We start from the raw sequence: 20406 nt of genomic DNA, 5'->3' as shown, positions 1-20406 counted from the left end.
AAGTCAGCAATATCTTACACTGCACACTCTCCGCAGGTTGAAGGTGGAATGATGCTGTAAAGGGCCCCTATCCTCTCCCACATCCTTTTCTCCTCAGCCCTGTTCCCAGATCAAACTGCCAGCGGAGGCTGCCAGGCAGCTGAGAACCACTGCTGCTCCCATTCCATGAAGGGCCTTTTTTCAGGTCCTTCTTTTCCCCACCTACCCTGGGCTGTTTGTTTGGGGGTTTTTTTCGGTTTTTTTTTTTAAAGGGTGGGGGGGTTGGGGATTTGGCCTTGCAGAATGGAGGAGAATAGCATCTTGGTGTTGCTCTTTTACTGCATTTTCAATACACATGAAGAGTCTGATTCTGACCCCACTCCCTCTGATGTAAATCTGACTTCAGTGGAGTTAGGTAGGTATAAAACTGGTGAGACAAGCGAATCCGGATCTGTATTAGCATGTGGCAGAAATTGCAGCTTTACAAGGAACAAAGAAAGGGTTGCTAAAAGGCTAGCTATTCAAAAGCTATTCAAAGGAAGAAGTGTGAATACCATTTAAATAAGGCCCTCTCCCACCCCCAGTCTATTTTCCAGCAGCATTGCCTATACAGCAAAGAAATCAGAGCTCAAGGACACACCGGTTTTGCAAACACGAAAGCTGGATTTTTGTGGCTGTACTTTTTTCATGTGCAGACTTTAGGATTATTGTTGTTGTGCCTTCTCCCCTCCCGCCCATCCCCATTTCCTGGAGATCAGCCAGCAGGGAAATCCTCTAAAGGGGTGGATGAGAGACAAAGTCTGCAGCCCTGCTCAACCAGGAAGAGCTCCACCTCAAACAAAGCAAACAATAACAACCTCCCTTGCCTCGCTCGCGCTCCCAGTCTTGTGTCTCTTCTCTTTGTGTACGCACCAACCATGAGGCTGCCTACGGCTGGCCCCAGCACTGGCCAGACCTGTGGGCTTGTGCTGATCTCCGCTGTGCTGCTGCAATCCATTTGCGTGGCGATTACTTTCCTTTACTTCACTAATGAGCTGAAACAGGTAAGTACCAGAGCGGTGATCTAGGCACTGCTCAATCTGCAGGCTGATTTGGCCAGCATACAGGCAGTTCCTCATTCTCTCTCTGTAAATCTAGTCAAGAAAAACAAACGCATCGTGTGTGCCCTTGTCCTGTTCAAAGGAAGGTTGTATGGGTTCCTGCACGAGTGATCCTGTTCCCGCTGACGGTAGTGGCAAAACTCCCAGTGTTTGCAGGGAGCAGGATTGGGCCCTAGGTGAACTGTAGTTTGGCAATGTTTATTGTAGCAGGAAAGCCTTGGGGATCCAGCGCTTTTGCTTTCATTGTAGGAGAAGTGGGTTAGGCTGGCTTTGTTTGTTTTGCTGGTTGGCTGGGTTTGTTTGCTTTTATGCAGAACACGAAGGTCACGAAAAGAGAAGTTTTTAAAACTCACCTTAGACTTCTATTTTTTTCCCCCGAAACAGAAATGCGCATTTCATTGATGTTCCAAAGTTGCTCTTTCTTCACTCCAATTTGTGACTTGTCAGCACTGCTGGGACATTCGTAGTGCTAGGGGCTAGAAGGAGAGTCAGCTTTCTCACCCGAATAGTCACACACGCTTAAAAAAAACCCAACGACAATACTTTGTTTTCAGACAGTGACTAATCCTGATAGAATTTCAGGCAGACACAAGCTAATCATTGCCCCCCACGCAGAGAGCTGGGGAATGTCTGTGGGGTTGTGCCTTCCACTCCCTGCAACCAAAGGGTCATATCCTGGAAGCATCGGCTCAGCCATTTATCTTTTCTTAAGTAGGTAATTGAAGTTCCATGCAACGTTTGGCTGGGTGACTTTTGCACAAGACTTTAAAACCCATGGTCCTATATGGACATTCATGACCCCATGGCAGTTCTGTAGGGGTAGTGGGTTTTTCTAGGTGTCCATCCACGTTTCCTATCCTACCATCCCTACTATAGTGTGCTGTCCATCTGGGTGCTCTCCCTAGCTCCAGAGGTGGCTGCACACAAGCAGCATTGTAGGTATATCATTTCTGTAGGGTTTTGAGATCCATGCATTTGCAAGGTGCTGTATAAATATAAAATACTATTGCAACCCTTGAATTTACCACCTGCAAAATTGAGTAGTACTCTACTCACAGTTTCTTTTGAGATGGCTAAATCAGATGGTTTGGGAAATTCTTATCAGATGATTCGCACCACTCTACAATCAATACCAGACTTCTTGAGTGTATAAAACTGGGGACCTGTCTGCTGAGTTTGTTGCTCTGATAGCTTCATATCTGGTGAGATTAGGAATCTACAGAAACATCACATTTGTCTTAAGAAAATAGGTTACACTGTACTGGCGATAAGAAAGAAATGTACGCAAAATTGTTCCGACCCTCATATACTTGGTTCAAAGTTCTTTGTTATCAAACTTCTGAACATGAGCAATTAGTAACCATAGCACCTTCTCCTAGTTGCTTTTCCTCCAAATATGAGTGGTTTGAACTTTTGAAAGAGTACTCTACTATTCTGAATAAACCACATCCAACAATTCTTACCTCAGATATAGCTGTTATTATTGCAGGAGAATAACCCTTTTGTGGTGTGAAGGCTAACTCCAGTACTTTGAAGGGAATTTCTGTTGGATTGAAAATAGCCCAGGTATCTGCATAATAGTATATGGTGTCTCTATTACACATGTCCTTTTCGCTCTCCTGCACACAGATGTAAGGTATTGCTATATTAGAATTGCAAATACAGTTTGTTACCTTAATTGTACATGTGGTTTATGGTTAGTGATATTTATCTGTGAGCCTGGTCCCTCTTTTCCCTTCTTTTTGCTGTTTCATAGTATCTGTATTTTGAGACTTCTGTCAAATAGTCATCACTGGCCAGGTGTCAGATCCTTTCAGCTGTCGGTACAAATTAAAAAAATCTTATTTAATGCTAGGTAATTTTTCTCAATCTACATGGATAGTCATCTGATTAGCTAAATGTAACCCTCTGATGATCATAAGATGGATAAAGCTTTTTGAACAGCCTAGTTTGGCTTATGGGAGGTGAGTGCTGAAAAGCAGTGACTCAGCCCTAGGATGCACTGTAGAGTTAATTACACATCCAGGATATAGGACAGTGAAGAAAACAGACTTCATTGACTTTAAAAGCATAATCCAAATGTTGCCCTTAGATAATGGGTGAAGTTGAAGAAATATTTCACTAATAATACTCCACTTAACATTTCTGTGGCACCTTCCCTCCCTGGATCTCAAAGTGCTGTACAAATATCATTTGATTAAGCCTCATAATGCCCTGCGCCTCCATTTCCTTAACCTCTAAAATGGGGATAATAATACTTCCCTGCCACACTCATGTTTGCAGAGTGCATTAAACGCTGCGGATGCAAGATGCTGCAGCAATACCAGGTACTAGTACAGTAAAGTTATCTCAGGGGCTAGGCGTGTGACAAGTAAGCAAAAAGCAGAAATGGCAGTACTGTTTGCTTTCAGATTGAAGAGAAAAGTTTTGAAGTGCCCTCTCCTTTCCTGGTCCCTAGATCTGGTAGGAGAGTGGTCTGGTAAGGGCTGGCCTACACAAAGGTTTGGTACCAATTTAATTATATTGGTTTAAAAACCAACCCATTAGCATGGATGCAGTTACACTAGTATAAAGGTGCTTATATCTATCTAGCTTATTTCCACCGATTTAAGTAAAGTTCCCAAAGTAAGAAGCCTTATATTAAAAATACTACCCTATTCTGCAGTAATGGTCCAAAAGCCTGTAGGGATACTCCTGTCAGTCAGAGCATTTTGCATCAATGATTATAGAATATGGTAGTATTTTTAAACATAAGAGAATTCTCTGTAGATGCTGCTGCACAAAGGTCCGGAGCTTGAGGTTAAGTGAGGTAAGATTTGCAGGGTCAGATGGGTGAATTCTCTCCATCCTGCTCCGGCAGGAAATCTATGGCTTGCCTCCTTTGTTTTCAAGCAGACAGAAAAGGATGGGAATGGTGGGGAGAGGGGTAGAGAACAGTTCCCCTGTTCTCTGATGCTGAATGTTCCAAGCTTGAAACTGTGACATGTTAAGTAAATTAACTTCCAGAGGCAGCAGATTAACAAACAAACAAACAAAAATATATCCTTTACGATAGGAATGGTTGAATTTAAACTATTAAATCAAGAAGAAGAAGCCGGTCTGAATGCTTTGTATGTTCACTGGTTTCTTTCCTTTCCAAACTTTACTGGCATACAGGTCTTTACAGGGGTTTTGGATGATGATGAACCATTGAACTCAATGGGATCAGGAGTTCTCTCTAGGCTGCCTAGGTTACTGTGTTCTTACATTAAGCAACAAGTGCCAGCTTCAGTTTTGATAATGGGTTATCCCCTGCAGAAGTAGCAGAGCTCGAGGAAGGGTTTTGTTGTTCACTATATTCTTTACTATTTGAAACTATTTAAACTACTATTTTTAAACTATAACTAGGAAAATTATTCCTGACCACAGTGAAGACATTGGGACTTTTGCCATTGACGTCAGTGGGTCCCTGATTTCACTCTTTCTCTTTACACATCAGAAGGAGGAATTCTCTCTTTAGATATATGAATGGTTTAGAGATGGGCTCCAAGTCACAAGACTCAGATGTGGAATCAGATCTGAATGCCAGCTTCCTCAGAATTCATAGGGAAGGGGTTTGAATGTGGTCTTCTGGCCCCCTTCCATTACAGAAAATGCCCTAAACTGCAAGGTTTGAATCTGGAGTGGAATTTGCCCAAAGTGCAGACATGGGGAGTGGGTTAGTGGCTGATGTTCAGGCTCAGTGTAGGAAGATCCCTTGTGGAAAGGAACTAAATTCTAACAATGTTAGAGCTGATAAAATAATTCTCAGCATTAGTGACGTAGGTATTGCAAGTGCATAAACTTATTCAGCTGAGTCCTGGATGTCCAGTTTATGAACATATAGAGATAAAAATGTAAGTGTATTCTTGCATATCAAGTATCTGGTTGTAGCTAAATAAGTATGTAAGGTCAGGATTAACTCTCCTTTATAAAATCATTACTTGCTGTAGCATATTGGTGTTACTTAGAACAGAAAGGGTTTTCCTAAACCCCAAGAGTTTTAGAAATGCATCATATATCTGTACATTAAGTGAATTAACTAGCTTATTGCCTTCTACCACAGCTCCAGGACACATATTCCAAGAGCGGCATTGCTTGTCTCATGGGGGAAGATCTCGGAACTTTCATAAGACATGTGGATCTAAATGAAAATGAAGAAAGAGAGAGTGACCCCTGCTGGCAAGTGAAGTGGCAACTAGGAGAGTTAATTAAAAAGGTACTTTGGAACTTTCACACAGACTAAACAATGGAGCTTGGTTATAACAATCCAGATGGTTCAGAGAGTTAAGCTCCAACTAGTGAAATAAAATGTAAATCCCAAATTGTTTCCTTGCATTTTAGTGGTCAAATCGCAATTCCAGATATAAAGGAATTCTGTTTGCAGTAAAGTTCTTCTGAGAACAAAAATTGTCATTTCACTACAAGAGTTTCACTGTATTTAGGACACAGAAAATACAGGTGACCAATTATTACTAAGTTCATCCCAAAGAGGGGTTCATCCACTGTTTGTCTAGCATGCCTACTATATAGAATGTCCTTCTCATTTGTGACAGAGCATGGAGATGTAGGGCCTGATTTTCTTTCACTGACACTAGCAAATCAGGAGTGATTCCCACTCAAGCCACAGGAAATGTAACAGGTGTGAGATCAGAATCTTGCTCACCGTCCCTGTTACCATAAAGAAAACCACTATTCACCTCCTGCCTCACAACTGTACAAAGAACAGGTATGTCATGAAGCATTGACAATTTTATTATAATCTAACCTGGAAATCTCACTCCCCCATTCCCCACACAGCCTTACCCTTCAAGGTCAGGTATTCTGTGTCAACCTTTCAAAATACACACACTTACACACTAATAAATGATATAGGCATATCATTGAAACTTTTTTTTAACTCTCACTTTTATCGCAAATGTAATTTTGAAGAAGTTTTACTTTGAATAAGGGGTTTCCAAATTGAAAAGGATGAGAAACACTGATCTAGTAAATTAATAGTGATTTAGTTATTATACACTGATGCACTGGAGGTCTGTTTTAAATAAAATATTGGCCCAAACTGAAGTCCACGGAGTTACTCCAAATTTAACTGGTATAACTGAGGGCAGAATTTGGCTCACTATATTAACTTAGTAGGTTTCTACAATGGGAAAATTCATAAATATTTTTTTGCACCAGTGCTGTCCCATAATTATACAACATAGTTGGAGAAAGGCCCTTCACCCTGTCTGCACTACAACTTCTAACATTGCTACCATTGGAAAGACCCCTAGGATTCAGAATTTCCTAGAGAAGCAACTGCTGCATATGCATAAAGTAGCTGTTTCCCAAATACATATAAACAGTATGTTAGAAAGAAAGCTGTTCGGTCAATGAAATGCAGATTAAGGTATCCCAGAGCCATTACATTCTATAATCTCAGTATTCCTTGGATAATGGCAGTGTCTCTTCCATTTCCATGGAGATGACAATGCTTTTGTTGTTCTCATGGAGCTATTACAATTGAGGAGCCATCATTGCTTACTGGAAACTATTGTTATTTCAATGTATACCCTTCCCATGAGACTGGAACCATGAGTTACAGTGGAGAAATAGTAATGGCTTCAAGTGACAGAGTATTTTTGCTTAATAAAGAACTAACATCAAAATTACATGAAAATAAGGTGGGATCTGATTAAAACCTCAAGAAAGCCAGGACATTTATGAGTGAGAACTTTTCACATGAATCTTAGTTCAAGATGTTGAATGTAAGTTTGGTGATAGACTGCCTGAGAACAGGGTATGAGATTTACTACAGTAACTAAGGGTATGTCTACACTGCCCACTTTACAGCATGGCTGCGGCAGCGCTGTGACATGGGCAGCCTAGTCACGCTGTATCGCCGGGGGGAGAGCTCTCCAGGTGAGGGGTGGTAGCTTTATCGCCGGGAGCTACAATGCGGTGTCTATACTGGCGCTTTTCAGTGTTAAAACTTCTGTCGCTCAGGGGGGCATTTTTTCACACCCCTGAACGACTAAAGTTTTAGCACTGAAAGTGGCAGTGTAGACACAGACTAAGCCAGATATATTCCTGCCGTTATTTTATATCAATAGTTTTGCCATTGTGAAAACAGCTGGATCTAATTCTCCTCTGTTGTACCAGGGTTAATCTGGAGTAACTCCGGTGAATTATTCCACAATCAAATGTCTCCAGATCTACACTGGAGTAATTGCAAACAGAAGCTGATGCCCTGAACCCTATATTTCCTCTTATTGAGGGCCAGATTTTCCAAAGAACTTTAACACTCAATTGGATGAGCTCCATTGCAATTTGGCCCCAGATATTTAAAATTATTGCAAAACAGTTTGTTGTGAGAAATAAATGATACAGTTTCCTTTTGATGTCCGCTTTTATTTACAAATAGAAATAAAATTTGTTTGATGGTCAAATGCTGGAGTTTGTTCAGTTATGTGGTATATAAGAGTATATGGAATAGTTGTGTTTCTGGCATCTTTGTCACTGCTCTACTGATTTCCCGGAAAGAAAACAGTTTTCTTTACGTGTGTTTGCAGATGATATCAAGAAACTATGAGGAAAACATTTCATCTGCAGTGAAAGGTATTTTTAATGTATTACATTTATTTAGCACATAAAGAAACTGCGATGGTAGCAGATGTGCAGTGGTTCCATACATGTTTTCCAGTTGTCAAGAATAGTTCCTAATTTCTTACTCAGTTGTACAGTTCTTCTGCAGCAAAGCATGGGAAATGAGTAACAATTAGTATTAGTTGGTATTCTTTTAAGAGACATATTAAGCAGTCAGAAAATGTGGTCAAGTTATTAGAGCATGGAACCAGGATTCAGGAAAAGTGCCTGGCTTCGGTTCTTGTTTCTGTCTGATTCAGTGATTTTATGCAATTCATTTAACCTCTCCATGCTTCAGAGAACAAATAGTACTTTGTTGTTGTGCAGCTACATTAATTAAGGATTGGGCACAGCTCTCCTCTGAAACTAATGCAGAGCCTTACACCCCAGGAGGACTATCAGGAAGCATTCTGGCTCAAGAAGTCAGAGGAAATTTTTCTAGAGTAAAGACCACAGAATTTGGCCTTAAAAGATATTTACCCTTTCCACAAGCACATACTTATTTTTAGTATTGGGTGTTTGGGCACTGGTTTTGGGGGGGAACATATAGAAGGCTTAAAAAAGGCATTTCAAAGAGAGTATGGGAAGTTCTGAGAAATTTTGACCATATCAACCATTACACTTCAATCTCTCATTGATTTGGTCAAATAAAATATTTTGACAAACACATAAATCCTCAAATACTGTCAATTTAGTAATTAGTCACATATTTCCATGGAGATGACAATGGCTTTGTTGTTTCTCTAATTCTAATTTGAGATTTAAAATGGTTATTTCTTATCTTCATGTAACTGAAATGTCTCTAACTCTTCCAGGAACTGAAGAACAGGGATCTCAGAACCATGGACACAGAATAGCAGCTCACTTAACTGGAAGCCGCAATAAGAAGAGCTCTCTATCCACATCAAGTAAGATATTTTGCTATATTGATAAAGGAAGAAGATGGATACAAAATAGGGAAAGATCACTGAATATATATGCTTTGCGATTTTCCAGAAATGAATATTGACTGTTGATTATTCTAGGCACACTTTTCTGCTTGTTTCTCATGGACTCAATGCAATTTTTGGCCAGAAAACAGGGAAAGCTTTAAAAAAAAATCAAAGATTTTCTAGTTTTGGTCAAAATAATTCTTCGGTGCACTCTAGTAGTAGTATCAACCCCATTCAACTTGGGTATCTATGGTGCACCTTCCTTCTATGTCTTTAGTTGTTTTTTTAATGAAAATTCCTTCTTCCTAACTCTGTCTATCCCCTTTGCAGTATTTTTTTGGAGAAAGATATGTGTATGAAGGCCTAGAAGCTATCGTGATAGGCACATCAAAAAAAAAAAAAAAAAGACAGAACAGACTTGAAATTCACTCCAGATTTATTGAAGGGCTTGCTAAAGTTCTCAAATCTTCTGGGGGAACTAGGGGCGAGTTAGGATTCTCACATTGTTTTGCTCGGTAGCCATGTGGCAACTTGGATTCATTTTCATTCTCTATTAAAGGCAGTAGTGGGGAAGGATTCAAAGATCAAAACTAAAATGAGTCCCCTCAAAGTGATGTGCCAAATTGCTACTTATGAAACTTGAAATCTATGGGCTGGACTACGCTACCGCGGTAGATCGATCTAACTTTAGAAACTTCAGTTTCGTGAATAATGTAACTGAAGTCAGCGTTGTTAGATCCACTTACCGCGGTGGCTACACTGCACTGTGTCGATGGAAGGGCGTCTCCCATCGACTTTCTTACGCTTCTTGGGGTGGTGGAGTACTCAAGTGCTCTCCCATTGCATTGACTGCAGCAGTGCTGATCTACCATCAAGTGGAAACATAACCTTTAAGAGAGATTGGGCCCGATCCTGTACCATCTGAAGCCAATGGATGCAGGATCTGGCCCATTGCTCTTATTTAGTTTTTGAAAAACCGTCTCATCAGCTACGAGAAGTGGACTTTGTTGCACACAGCATTATTTAGCTCTGTATTCTTCTCTATTTTTTTCCCCTCAAATAGATTCCTCATCCAGAAGAGGTGTTGGGCAGAAAATAAATACCTGGGAACCCTCAAGGAAAGACCATTCATTCCTCTATAATGTGGAGTTGAAAAATGGGGAGTTAATCATACCTAGAACCGGGTTTTATTACATCTACTCTCAAACTTACTTTCGATTCCGCGAACCTGAGAACGAGGATTCAGAATCAGATCCATTAGCACTAAGCAGAAACCCTAAGCAAATGGTCCAGTATGTTTACAAACTGACGACATATCCAGAGCCTATCCTGCTCATGAAAAGTGCAAGAACTAGCTGCTGGTCTAAAAGGGCAGAATATGGACTTTACTCCATATATCAAGGTGGAGTATTTCAGCTAAAAAGGGATGATAGGATTTTTGTCTCTGTCAGTAACGAGGACATGGTTGACATGGACAAAGAAGCAAGTTTTTTTGGAGCCTTTTTGATCAGCTAAATGATTAACAGAAAAACAGACCCCCAAAGAAATCATTTTTTAATTTCTATAATCTAAGGTGGCAGAGGAGGGAGGAAGCCACTGTGACAATACAGTGACTTCAAAGCAACAGTGACAATGCAAGAATCCCCACTGTCAATTCATCCTGTGAAAGGATCATTTCTCAGAGCAATCAAACCTAACAGTCAATACGGAAGTGCAGCAGGTGGCTGCAGCTGTATATGACTATGCTGCGTATAACAGCACAGCAGATCCCCAAACATGCCAGTGTTCTAGGACTTGCCAGGATTTTAACGTGTCAAAGTACTGAATAGCTTTGGCTAGGATCAGATCAAGTGGAGGCAGGCACTGTCTGCGGTTCCCCATACCAGTCTACCAAAGCATCTCAAAACCTCATTTGTGGCAGTCCCTCTGCAGGAAAGGTGGATTTGCACAGGGACTAGATCAGGGGTTGGCAACCTTTCAGAAGTGGTGTGCCGAGTCTTCATTTATTCACTCTGATTTAAGGTTTCACGTGCCAATAATACATTTTAACGTTTTTAGAAGGTCTCTTTCTATAAGTCTATAATATATAACTAAACTATTGTTGTGTGTAAAGTAAATAAGGTTTTTAAAATGTTTAAGAAGCTTCATTTAAAATTAAATTAAAATGCAGAGCCACCCCGGTCCAGTGGCCAGGACCCGGGCAGTGTGAGTGCCACTGAAAATCAGTTCGTGTGCCGCCATTGGCATTGCCTACCCCTGGACTAGATGGAGACTATAGACTTGCATAGGGTATGAGATTGAGGTTGGAAAATGGATTTTATCATGAACGACACTATGGACCCTATCCTGCTGACTCTTTCTTCTGTGAGTAATCTTTACATGAGCAGAAGTCCCTCTGATGCCATTTGGACTACTCTCGAGTAATAAGGTTTGCAGGATCAGGCCCTATTTTGAATCTTAGATTTCCAAAATGAAAGGCTAGCAAACAATTAAACTACAGTAGCATTTAAACACATACTTAACTTTGACATGCAAGTACTCCATTTGAAATCAATGGAATACTCATGTGCTTAAAGTTAAACATGTGCTTAAGTGCTGCGTGGGATCACAGCCTGGTTATTTTTGTCTTCATTTGGATATTGTATAGATGACAGAAAAATGAAGTGGCACAGCAGAGCCATTGAAATCAATAAGTCAATATTATGAGTTCCCAGTACATTTTGATAATCCCATATCTGCTTAGTTGATTAATATTGTACTGCAGAGATTTCACCACACTTACAACATGTTCAAATATGGAATCACTCTATACTTACTGAAAATGAGTATTTGATCCAGAACCCAAGTGTTTTCTTTTAAATGTTGCATTCAGAGGACTACATTATTTGTCTCATATCAAGCATGACATGATGTGGTTCTTTCATGTTGATTGGCATGATGCCATGGGACATGATATGATGCAGAATAATTAGCTTGGATTTGAAGGCGAACATTCTCATTCCTGGAGAGGCTACATGACTATCTCTGCTTCAGCATGGGCTGATTTTAGTTAATACTGTTTAGATTTTTGTTTTATTTGCAGGGCTGTGTGGGGACTACATAGCATTTGTTTTTCTACCTGAACTAAATATTAGATTTGTTAGCTGTAAGATTAGAACTGTTTTTCAAAAGTTAAAGTTTTGTTAAGAATAGGCAATATAGCCGGATCTTCAGGTAGCGTACAACAGTCAGCACCACTCCAGTGACTTTAGTGGAGCTACACCAATTTACACCAGCTACAGATCTAGCCCAGGTTCAGTGGAAAAACCATATATTTCTGAAAGAAAGAGGGAGTGAAAGGCAAGTGGGGCAAGGAAGTCGTATGGACCAAATTCTCTGCAGATGTAAATCAAAGCACACAGAATTAAGCCAGTAGAGAATTTGGCCCTATATTTTTGATATAATAAGGTTGCCTCGGGAGTCATAAAATGATGAAAGTCAGCAAACGGCCTTACTTACGTTGTCCATGGCCTACAGGAAAAACTGGTGTACCATTCACCCTACTACCTTCTTTGTGGCCAACAGGAAATGAACGTGCATCAGTCGCCTCACTTGCCTTGTCTGGATACATCAGAAAAGTAGGCATGCTAGTCATTCTATTCACCTTACCTATGAACAGCAAGAAAAGAATTTACAGCAATCACTTTGCTTTGACTCGTTAGAAGAAAGAAGCACATGCAGGTTGATATTCGAAACCATTATTCCAGTCTGTGTTTGCTGTTTCTATGTGGAGGAAAATATGTTAATTTCAATGGTAACCATTCTGTGAATTGCTCCACTGCTTACTGGAGAAGCTTGCTTTGCAGTGCACTCATGTCTCATATACATTATATATTTTTCTCAACTAGTCCTTTGAAGCATTATCTCAGAATTCTCCGACTGCACACGACAGAGTTTTTAGCTTTATTTGGTGGCTTCCTAATCTTGAATACAGTATGAATTTGCACTAGTTTCACACTGGTCCTCACTGACTTTGATTGAACTGCTCCTGATTTACAGTGGTGTAGATACTTCGGGGCTATCTAGCTAAGCAAGGCCCAGATTTTGCTGCCCTTACTTATATTACATAATACTTTAGGTCCCAGTCTTGTAATGGGAGTACTCTTAGTGCACAAAGTTAAGCCTGTGTGTAGGTGTTTGCAGGATGAAGGCCTTACTTTGCAAGTTGTTCCATTGGTTTTCAGTTGAATTGTTTGTGGAGTAAGGGCTTGACCCTGCTCCCATTCAGATCAGTGCAAAAACCTTAATGGGGCAGGACCAACCCCTTAGATATTATTCAATGAGAGGACGGCCAGCACAATCTGATCCAATCCGATTAGGATATATACTGTTTATTTGTCACAAAACTGACTCATTTTCAAACTGTATAGTTCAGTTTTTAGCTTAATACATTTTCAAAAGAAAATAATTTGCAGAGAACTTTTATCTAAATTTTCTTCCCAATTCTAATTTTTGATTCAGCTAACACAGTGCTCCTACTTAACACGGGAGTACTACAAGACTGCATTAAAGAGCTCCCTCCAGATCTAGATTCTGTCCCTGATCCTTCAAAGTCTTATATATGTGCTTCACTTTACAAACTGAGTAGTCCCATAGATTTCATTTCCTGGATCAGGCTCATATTATTTAACTCCTCAGCAACATACTCAACTACAAGCAATTAAATAAAATAATGGATTTTTTTTTTTAAGTCCAGTTACTTTAGGCGCTTATTTTTTTAAAAAAATTCTTAACTGAAAGAGAATTTCAGATATATTATTTGCAGCCTAAAAGTGGAAACCATACATATGATTAAGAAAAAGTTTATATGACATAAAGTTCTCAGGGAGACACAGATGGAAAAGGATTTGGAAGAAGCCGTAGGGGCTGTGCACAAATTCATAGCTGACAGTAACTTAAGACAGATACTACTATCTACTACACACAGATGTTTTTCATCATTTTGTCTCTGCAACTTGATATATAATAATGGGCCCAATTTTATTTAGGAAGTGCTCCCAGGCATTTCCAACCTTTTTTCTCTCCATATGTACACATTTTTATGTCACTCCATTCTGAGAGAATATATGTAGCACAACAGGGAGCAGACTGAATAATCATATTTTATTTCCCAGCAATCCAAAGACACGCTTAGCCTGGTGAAAAACTAACAAGCAAAATCTGACAAGGACTCATTTGAAGACAAATAGAGGTATCTACCATTTCCGTTTGTGGATTCATTCTCTCATTCCCCCAGCCTCGTTACCCTCTTGACTTTCAACAGTAAATGTAGCAAATAGTTCTTTGTGTTCATTGTGCGTGTGCAGCTGCAAGAACACGAACTTTTCTATAAAAAATTGTAATTTTTGTACATACTTTTTATATAAAATGTTTTTAGTAAATACTTATTTTGTCTTTTAATTATTACGCTTGTTCTTTTAAGGCTGCCGTAACAACATCTCACTTACTCTGATATCTTGACAGTGAGAGGTGTACGGGCCTGATCCAATTCTCAGTGAAGTCAGAGAGAGAGAGTTTCTCTGTTGACTTCAGTGCAAGGCCCATAATGCATGTAATTTTGCAATACCATGACATAAGGAAGTTGCTTCCTGATCCCAGCTGGTAACTGGTTTCTGCCCTGAAGCACTGGATTGAAGAAAATTGAAAATCCTTGTATACCCAGAGACTGCTCGGTATTGAGAGCCTTTCTGGAGTGTCTCATTACCTTCCTGAAATAGGCTCATAATTTTAGCTATAGTTCTGGTAAACAGAGAATCTCTTCTTAGTCATATAAACATCTAACCCTTTCTATTATCAAACTGCAGCAGGGGACCCACTGAACTCATAGGACAGATTCTCTGGTCCTTGCACAGCATGTTGAGAGGGAGAAGGCAGACAGGAGCTCTTCAAAAGGGCAATAACAATTGTAACCCCAAATTAAAGGGGAGCACAGAGGACTGCTCAGCCCATGTGCCCCATGAGCAGACATTGCCCTAAATTGTGAAATGGTGTGGAGGAGACTGGGCTTACTTCCCTCCTACCCCCACAACGTAGAATAGCGCACTTGGGGAACAAAATGTGCATTTGTACTCTGCGCTGAGAAGTCTGAGTAAGGATGGTATCTCCTGGAGATGCCATCCCACAACAGTTTCCCCTAGGCAGGTAAGGTCCACACCAGCCCTACCAGGGCAGTGCCTACATAGTACAACTTTTTTATTGCACTGGGTCCTAGAGACCTCAGCCCTACGTGCCAGGCACTGTACAAACATAACAAAGAACTGGTCCCTGCCCCAATGAGTTTACAATCTAAGTAAATTCACCACAATGTTTGTTTTATTCCCTGTTCGAGTAAAGGACACCCCTCAAACAGTGGTAATAAGCAAGGTCACAATCCTGCAAATTGATCCATGTGCCTGGAGCTCAGCACCCATGCAGACCCCCATTAAAGCAAAAAGCAGGAATCTGCCAGAATGGCTCATCTTGTAGCATTGGTGCCCAAGATGGTAATGACACCCACAGAACATGCCTTCAAAATATTTTATGTGTGTTGCCTTTTATTTAATTAAGGGTTCCTTCTTCTTGGTATTGTTATGGAAAAGGATACATAGGATCAGCTAATCGACCCTCACTATATACTTCACTTGACCTTCGCCATATTAAATTACATTATTATTTATATTGCTGTAGCATTCAGAAGTCCCAAACAGGCCCCACTGTGCTAGGTGCTGTACAAACATGTAAAAAAGCATAGTCCCCACCCGGAAGTTTTAAATCTCATGCGTGCTTTTAGATTTAAACCAATCTCTAAATATTAGGGATGAAGAGGAGACCTAATGTGAGGAGCAGATTATTCCACATTGCTTTCAGGTGAGATTTTTGCATCTTCCTCTAAAACATCTGATACCTGCCACTCTCAGAGAGAGGATACTGTACTGGTGGGGCCATGGTTCTAATCCAGTATGGCAATTCCTATACTCCAGAAGAGCATACAGCTGAAGAGGTTACTGTCTAATTTGTCCTAGTCTCTCAGATCTGTAATATAGAAGCCTCTAATCATTTTCATTGCCCTTCTCTAGAATTTTTCTGCTTCTCTTCTGCTGTTCTGAAGATGAAATCACCAAAATTGAATGCCATATTCAGGGTTAAAAAATGTACCATTAGTTTACATAGTAGCACTATAAATTATCTGTTTTGTTCACTCTCTCCTGATTAACACAGTCTAATACCTCCGTTGATTACTGCTGCACAGTGAACTCAACTGTCTAAACCAGTGGTTCTTAACTTATTTATGCGGCCCACAATGGGCAGAGGCCAGGTGGCAGGGCAGCGGCAGTCCAGACCCTGACCTTGGAGGCCTACTGCCCACCCCAGACCTCTGACTTCGCAGGTCCAGTCAGGAGCCCTGGAGCCAGCTGGCTGCCTGCCCCCGACTCCTGCCACGTGGCTGTCCCGGACTTCTGCTGTGTGGGGCTGGGCAACAGCCCTGGATCCCCAACCCCTCGGGGCCAGCTGGCAGCCTCGACCCCGGATCCTGCCACATGGGACAGGCCCACAACCCTGGCCCCACCACGCTGGGTGGCAGGCAGCCTGAACCCACCATGCAGGCCAGCCTTTAGCACACAGCTGAGCTGGGCAGCAGCTGTGTGCTAATTGGGCACCAGGCGGGCCGTGGGTTGAGAACTGCTGGTTCTATACCAATTCCAAGATTCGTTTCCTGAGTGATTTCTAATTCAGAATCTCTCCGGGTATTTCTTTCCATTAATCTCTTCTCAAATTCATATGGACAACATGACATTTTATCAGGAACATGACAGTAATGTTGTCTTATTGGTTATGGTCAGTGCATTGATTTCTGGTATTAGGGCTGTAAATTACAGTGTGCATCTGCTTTTTATGCAGCGTCTCATTTTTATAGGCTGTTCCTATCACATTTAGCATAATTTATATTCCTTCTCTATGATGCACATATCCCCGTTCCACTGGGCAGGGGAGTCCTAAAACGTATGATATATATAGCACCAACAGCCTTAGCAACTGTTAGGGAACCATCATTTTTCACATTCTTACATGTGGATGTAGTCACTAATGATTTTATCAGACCAGAGGCCACGTCACCTATTTCTCTCGAATGTACTTTTGGTTTTGTCTGGTTAGAACTCTTTCAGATCACATTGTTCTCTTTTTTCTATTAAACCATCTGTACTTATTCCCTATAATCACAGGGTGATGACAAAGCAGATTAACTGCAGATTTCCATTTCTGGTGAACTCAGTCAGCAAGCTACTGCTCTCTATCCAATATGAGAAACAGACGTACCAACAAGTAAGTATGGCTGGGCATAATTTATTTTCCAATCTGAGCCTTTCGGCACTAACGCAATACAAATAAAATTTAATAATAAAATACACAAAGTCAGGTGAAGACCTCTAGCCCTTGTCAGTGCCACCTTCAATGTTGCAAAGTTTGTTGTATTGTGACTGCAAAGCTTTATGGAAAGATGCTGTGCATCCTAACAATAGTCACAACTTTCTATCTGGGACACCAAGGGAAGGAAGTATTATTGGGTCAAATCCTGAAGCCCTTACTCTGGCAAAACTCTCATTGACTTCCGTAAGAAATACAATAAAATCTTCCATTACTCTTTTGCGCCGTAAGTCATTTAATATAATCTCTAGATTTTTATTTAACTGAGAGTAAAAATCAATGTTGATAAATTGGAGAGGGTTCAGAGAAGAGCCACAAAAATTATTAAAAGATTAGAAAACATGCCTTATAGTGATAGACTCAAAGAACATAGTCTATTTAGTTTAAAGGGGTGAATTGATTACTGTCTATAAGTATCTACATGGAGAAAAACTATTTAATAATGGTCTCTTTAGCAGAGAAAGGTATAACACGATCCAATGGCTGGAAGTTGAAGCTAACCAAATTCAGACTGGGAATAAGGCATGAATTTTTAACAGTGTAATAGACCACTGGGACAGTTTACCAAGCATCATGGTGGATTCTCCATCGTGGACAATTTTTAAATCAAGATAGGATTTTTTTTTTTAAATGATGTGCTCTAGGAATTATTTTGGGGAAGTTCTATGGCCTGTGTTATATAGGCGGTCAGACTAGATAATTGCAGTGCTCCCTTACGGCCTTGGAATCGATGAATCTATGCAGTACAGCGCTGACCAAAGAACCACAGCCTCCCTCTCCAGCTTAGTGAGTAGGAAGATAAGTGATGGAAGCATTAGTATGACATGGCCTATTAGCGTAATGGATTAAAGCACTGCAAAGAGGTAAAGTTAAATTAACGGTGCTACAGTAGAGCATCACTGCCTAAATAACACCATTTCTAAGTCTCTTTGCCGATGTTTACCTCCATGTAAACAACTGTGGAGTGACTCAAGGATATTCTGGTTTTTTCGTCATTATGTTAAAGTACAAAGATTTTGTTTGTTGTTAGTTATGAAATGGTTTATTAGTACTTTAAAAGCATATGTCAGATTCTACCTGATTGTCCTTAAAAGAGCCCTTCCACTTGATAAAATATATAATACAAGTCAAAACATATTCTGCCCTTTGATATAATCAAATATCTGCCTTTTGCTCTTTGCCACTGCCCTACACAATTCCCAAAGTATATGCATGAATGCACGAGTCAACAGAGTTGTACCTGTTTACACCAAGCCTGAATTTGGCCCACAATCGCCACGTGCTCAGAAGATAGCAAGGAGGTCACAGCAAACACATGACCAAACCAAACAGAAACAAAAATTGTTATAAAGAATCATCTGTGCATCCTCTTTTCTCAGTCTCATCTTACTGCTGCCCTGCGTCTAGTCCTGACTAGGTAAAGCAATTTGAAAACCTCTTGAGTCATGATATTGTTTAAGCAACAAAGGCTGGAATGCTGTTAAATCCAATGAAATTTGGTATTTATGACCCAGTCATGCCATTATTCTACATACTGCACTTCCACCAAAAATCAGTAAGAGTTCTGTGGAATGATTTCAGGATCAGGCCCATATTCAAGATCCACCTATATAAATGCATCAAAGAGGGGCTACTGCCTGGGCACCCTCTTGTGGCCTCAGAGCAGCCTTGCCCCCCTCGCAAACCCATTTATCCAATCTCATCCCTTCTCAGGTTCTGCTTTATGATATTAACAAACATTCAAAATAAAGTTTTCAAGTCCATTCATTCTCCCAGGCCTTTCTTACCTGTTGTATCACTTCCCAAGTTTCTGTACTGGAGTCTACTCAGTCCTAGCAGCCTCTGTATTCCCCACCCCTGCCTGGTCTCCCTGAGAACTCGGCAAGGCCAGCAGTCCAGTTTCTTTCTGCTGCTCTTACGATTCCTGCTCAGGTGTGCCTCCTTAGTAAGCAGGGTTGGCTGGGCCCAGGCCTCTAGCTCTTAAGGTGCAAACCACCCTGGTACAAGGTGGCATAGACTTGTACGCAATAAGTCCCTAAAACACAGAGAATTTCCCTAAGCTGTGTAGTATGTCATAAGGTGCTGTATAACATCTGAAAAAAATACAGATTTTTATCTATTCTATTGAATTATAATTGTATGCAACATTTTCAAAAATCAGGTATGTGCCCATCTTTCATTCCCTTTGTGCCTAAAAGAAAAGGGGATGATTTATCTATATTTATATATACACTATTACATACAAATGAACAAAGCTAAAAGAGCAGTATTTAGGTTTCAGAGTCAAGCACTCAACAATTAGGACGTACCAATTCGCAGTTGCCTCCACAATCTTAATTCTGCCCCCTTTGTAGCTCCATCTTGTTTACTGAAAGAGGCTGCAGTCCTGTGGAAATAATAGCATGTGATTATGTATTTAAAGACTCTTATCATGTACACAAGAGGGCTGAATTAAGGTTGCACAGGCAATCATAAATTTGACATTTCCTAACTTTTGAGTGCTTGACTTTGCAAACTAAATAATATTTTTAACATAGTTGTTTTTGTTTTGTGTGTCTGTGTACACGTGTTTGAGTGTGGGGGGGGGCTTCTTTAGCCTTCCTTCCCCTGCCTCCACCACTGGGACTTGGGAAGTTCCAATCCTATGTAGTGCCCGTGGGAACAGGAGAAATATGTGCGGGGGGCTAAGTACTCAATGAGGTGGGGATTGAGATATGTGTTTGGGGTGGGAGCCTGGCCTATTTCCTTCCCCATGTGGTGCACCCAAGGGTGACATAGGTTACTAGGGCCACATGATATGTCAGGGGAGTGGGGAATTCAGCACACATTCACCCCGCCACCTGCCATACACACAACTGCTGTGACAGCTCCCACCTATTTCCAGTACAGTGTCTGTCTGATGCTGAGGTTTTGGCAGCAGCATGTGCCCAGCTTTAGAATGTTCATGTGTTCGATTATTATTTAGGCAAGCTGTCACAATTATCCTGAGGAACAAAAGTAAGAGATCGGACATGGTGATTTTTGGCAGTTTCTACCTCAGCAAAAGCTGAACAGAATTTCATGAGACAAAGAAAAGGCACATTAGTAGCTGAGGGCATTCTTCCTGCCAAGCATCAAAGGTCTGTTAAAAACAACGAAGGTGCAAGAACTTCTCAAAGAAAATGTTGCAAGAATTCTTTGTATTCATGTAATGTGTTAGGCAACCTAAATGTAGGGATCACTACCAGTTCCCCTATTATATAGAGCTATATGATTTAAATTAGATTGGACACACAACAATAATATGAACAGTAGGGAACAATCCTGCA

The 20406-nt window shown here is 40.6% G+C and overlaps 1 protein-coding gene and 1 long non-coding RNA gene across 2 annotated transcripts; both read left to right on the top strand.

The window, feature by feature from the left end:
* Positions 1 to 835: 835 nt before the first annotated feature.
* TNFSF10 (TNF superfamily member 10) lies at positions 836 to 10896 on the top strand. Its single transcript, XM_054039709.1, has 5 exons — positions 836 to 1022; positions 5164 to 5316; positions 7652 to 7697; positions 8540 to 8632; positions 9720 to 10896. Exons 1-5 carry the CDS (start codon positions 897 to 899, stop codon positions 10169 to 10171), a joined length of 870 nt encoding a protein of 289 aa, XP_053895684.1. The 5' UTR covers positions 836 to 896; the 3' UTR covers positions 10172 to 10896.
* A 4314-nt stretch (positions 10897 to 15210) lies between these two features.
* Positions 15211 to 17317, top strand: LOC128843135 (uncharacterized). The gene is made up of 2 exons (XR_008446186.1): positions 15211 to 15541; positions 16897 to 17317. It is a non-coding gene; the product is annotated as an uncharacterized LOC128843135 (long non-coding RNA).
* Positions 17318 to 20406: the final 3089 nt, after the last annotated feature.

The sequence above is a fragment of the Malaclemys terrapin genome, chromosome 9, assembly GCF_027887155.1.
Source record: "Malaclemys terrapin pileata isolate rMalTer1 chromosome 9, rMalTer1.hap1, whole genome shotgun sequence".
NCBI lineage: Eukaryota > Metazoa > Chordata > Testudines > Emydidae > Malaclemys > Malaclemys terrapin.
This window is presented reverse-complemented; position numbering and strand designations above follow the sequence as displayed.

What these genes read in the sequence shown, in the direction of transcription:
- TNFSF10 (XM_054039709.1), top strand. Translation starts at nt 897, where the DNA reads ATGAGGCTGCCTACGGCTGGCCCCAGCACTGGCCAGACCTGTGGGCTT. An exon ending in TAGGAGAGTTAATTAAAAAG is followed by an intron (nt 5,317 to 7,651) that starts GTACTTTGGAAC and finishes GTGTGTTTGCAG; the next exon opens with ATGATATCAAGAAACTATGA. An exon ending in GAGCTCTCTATCCACATCAA is followed by an intron (nt 8,633 to 9,719) that starts GTAAGATATTTT and finishes CCCCTCAAATAG; the next exon opens with ATTCCTCATCCAGAAGAGGT.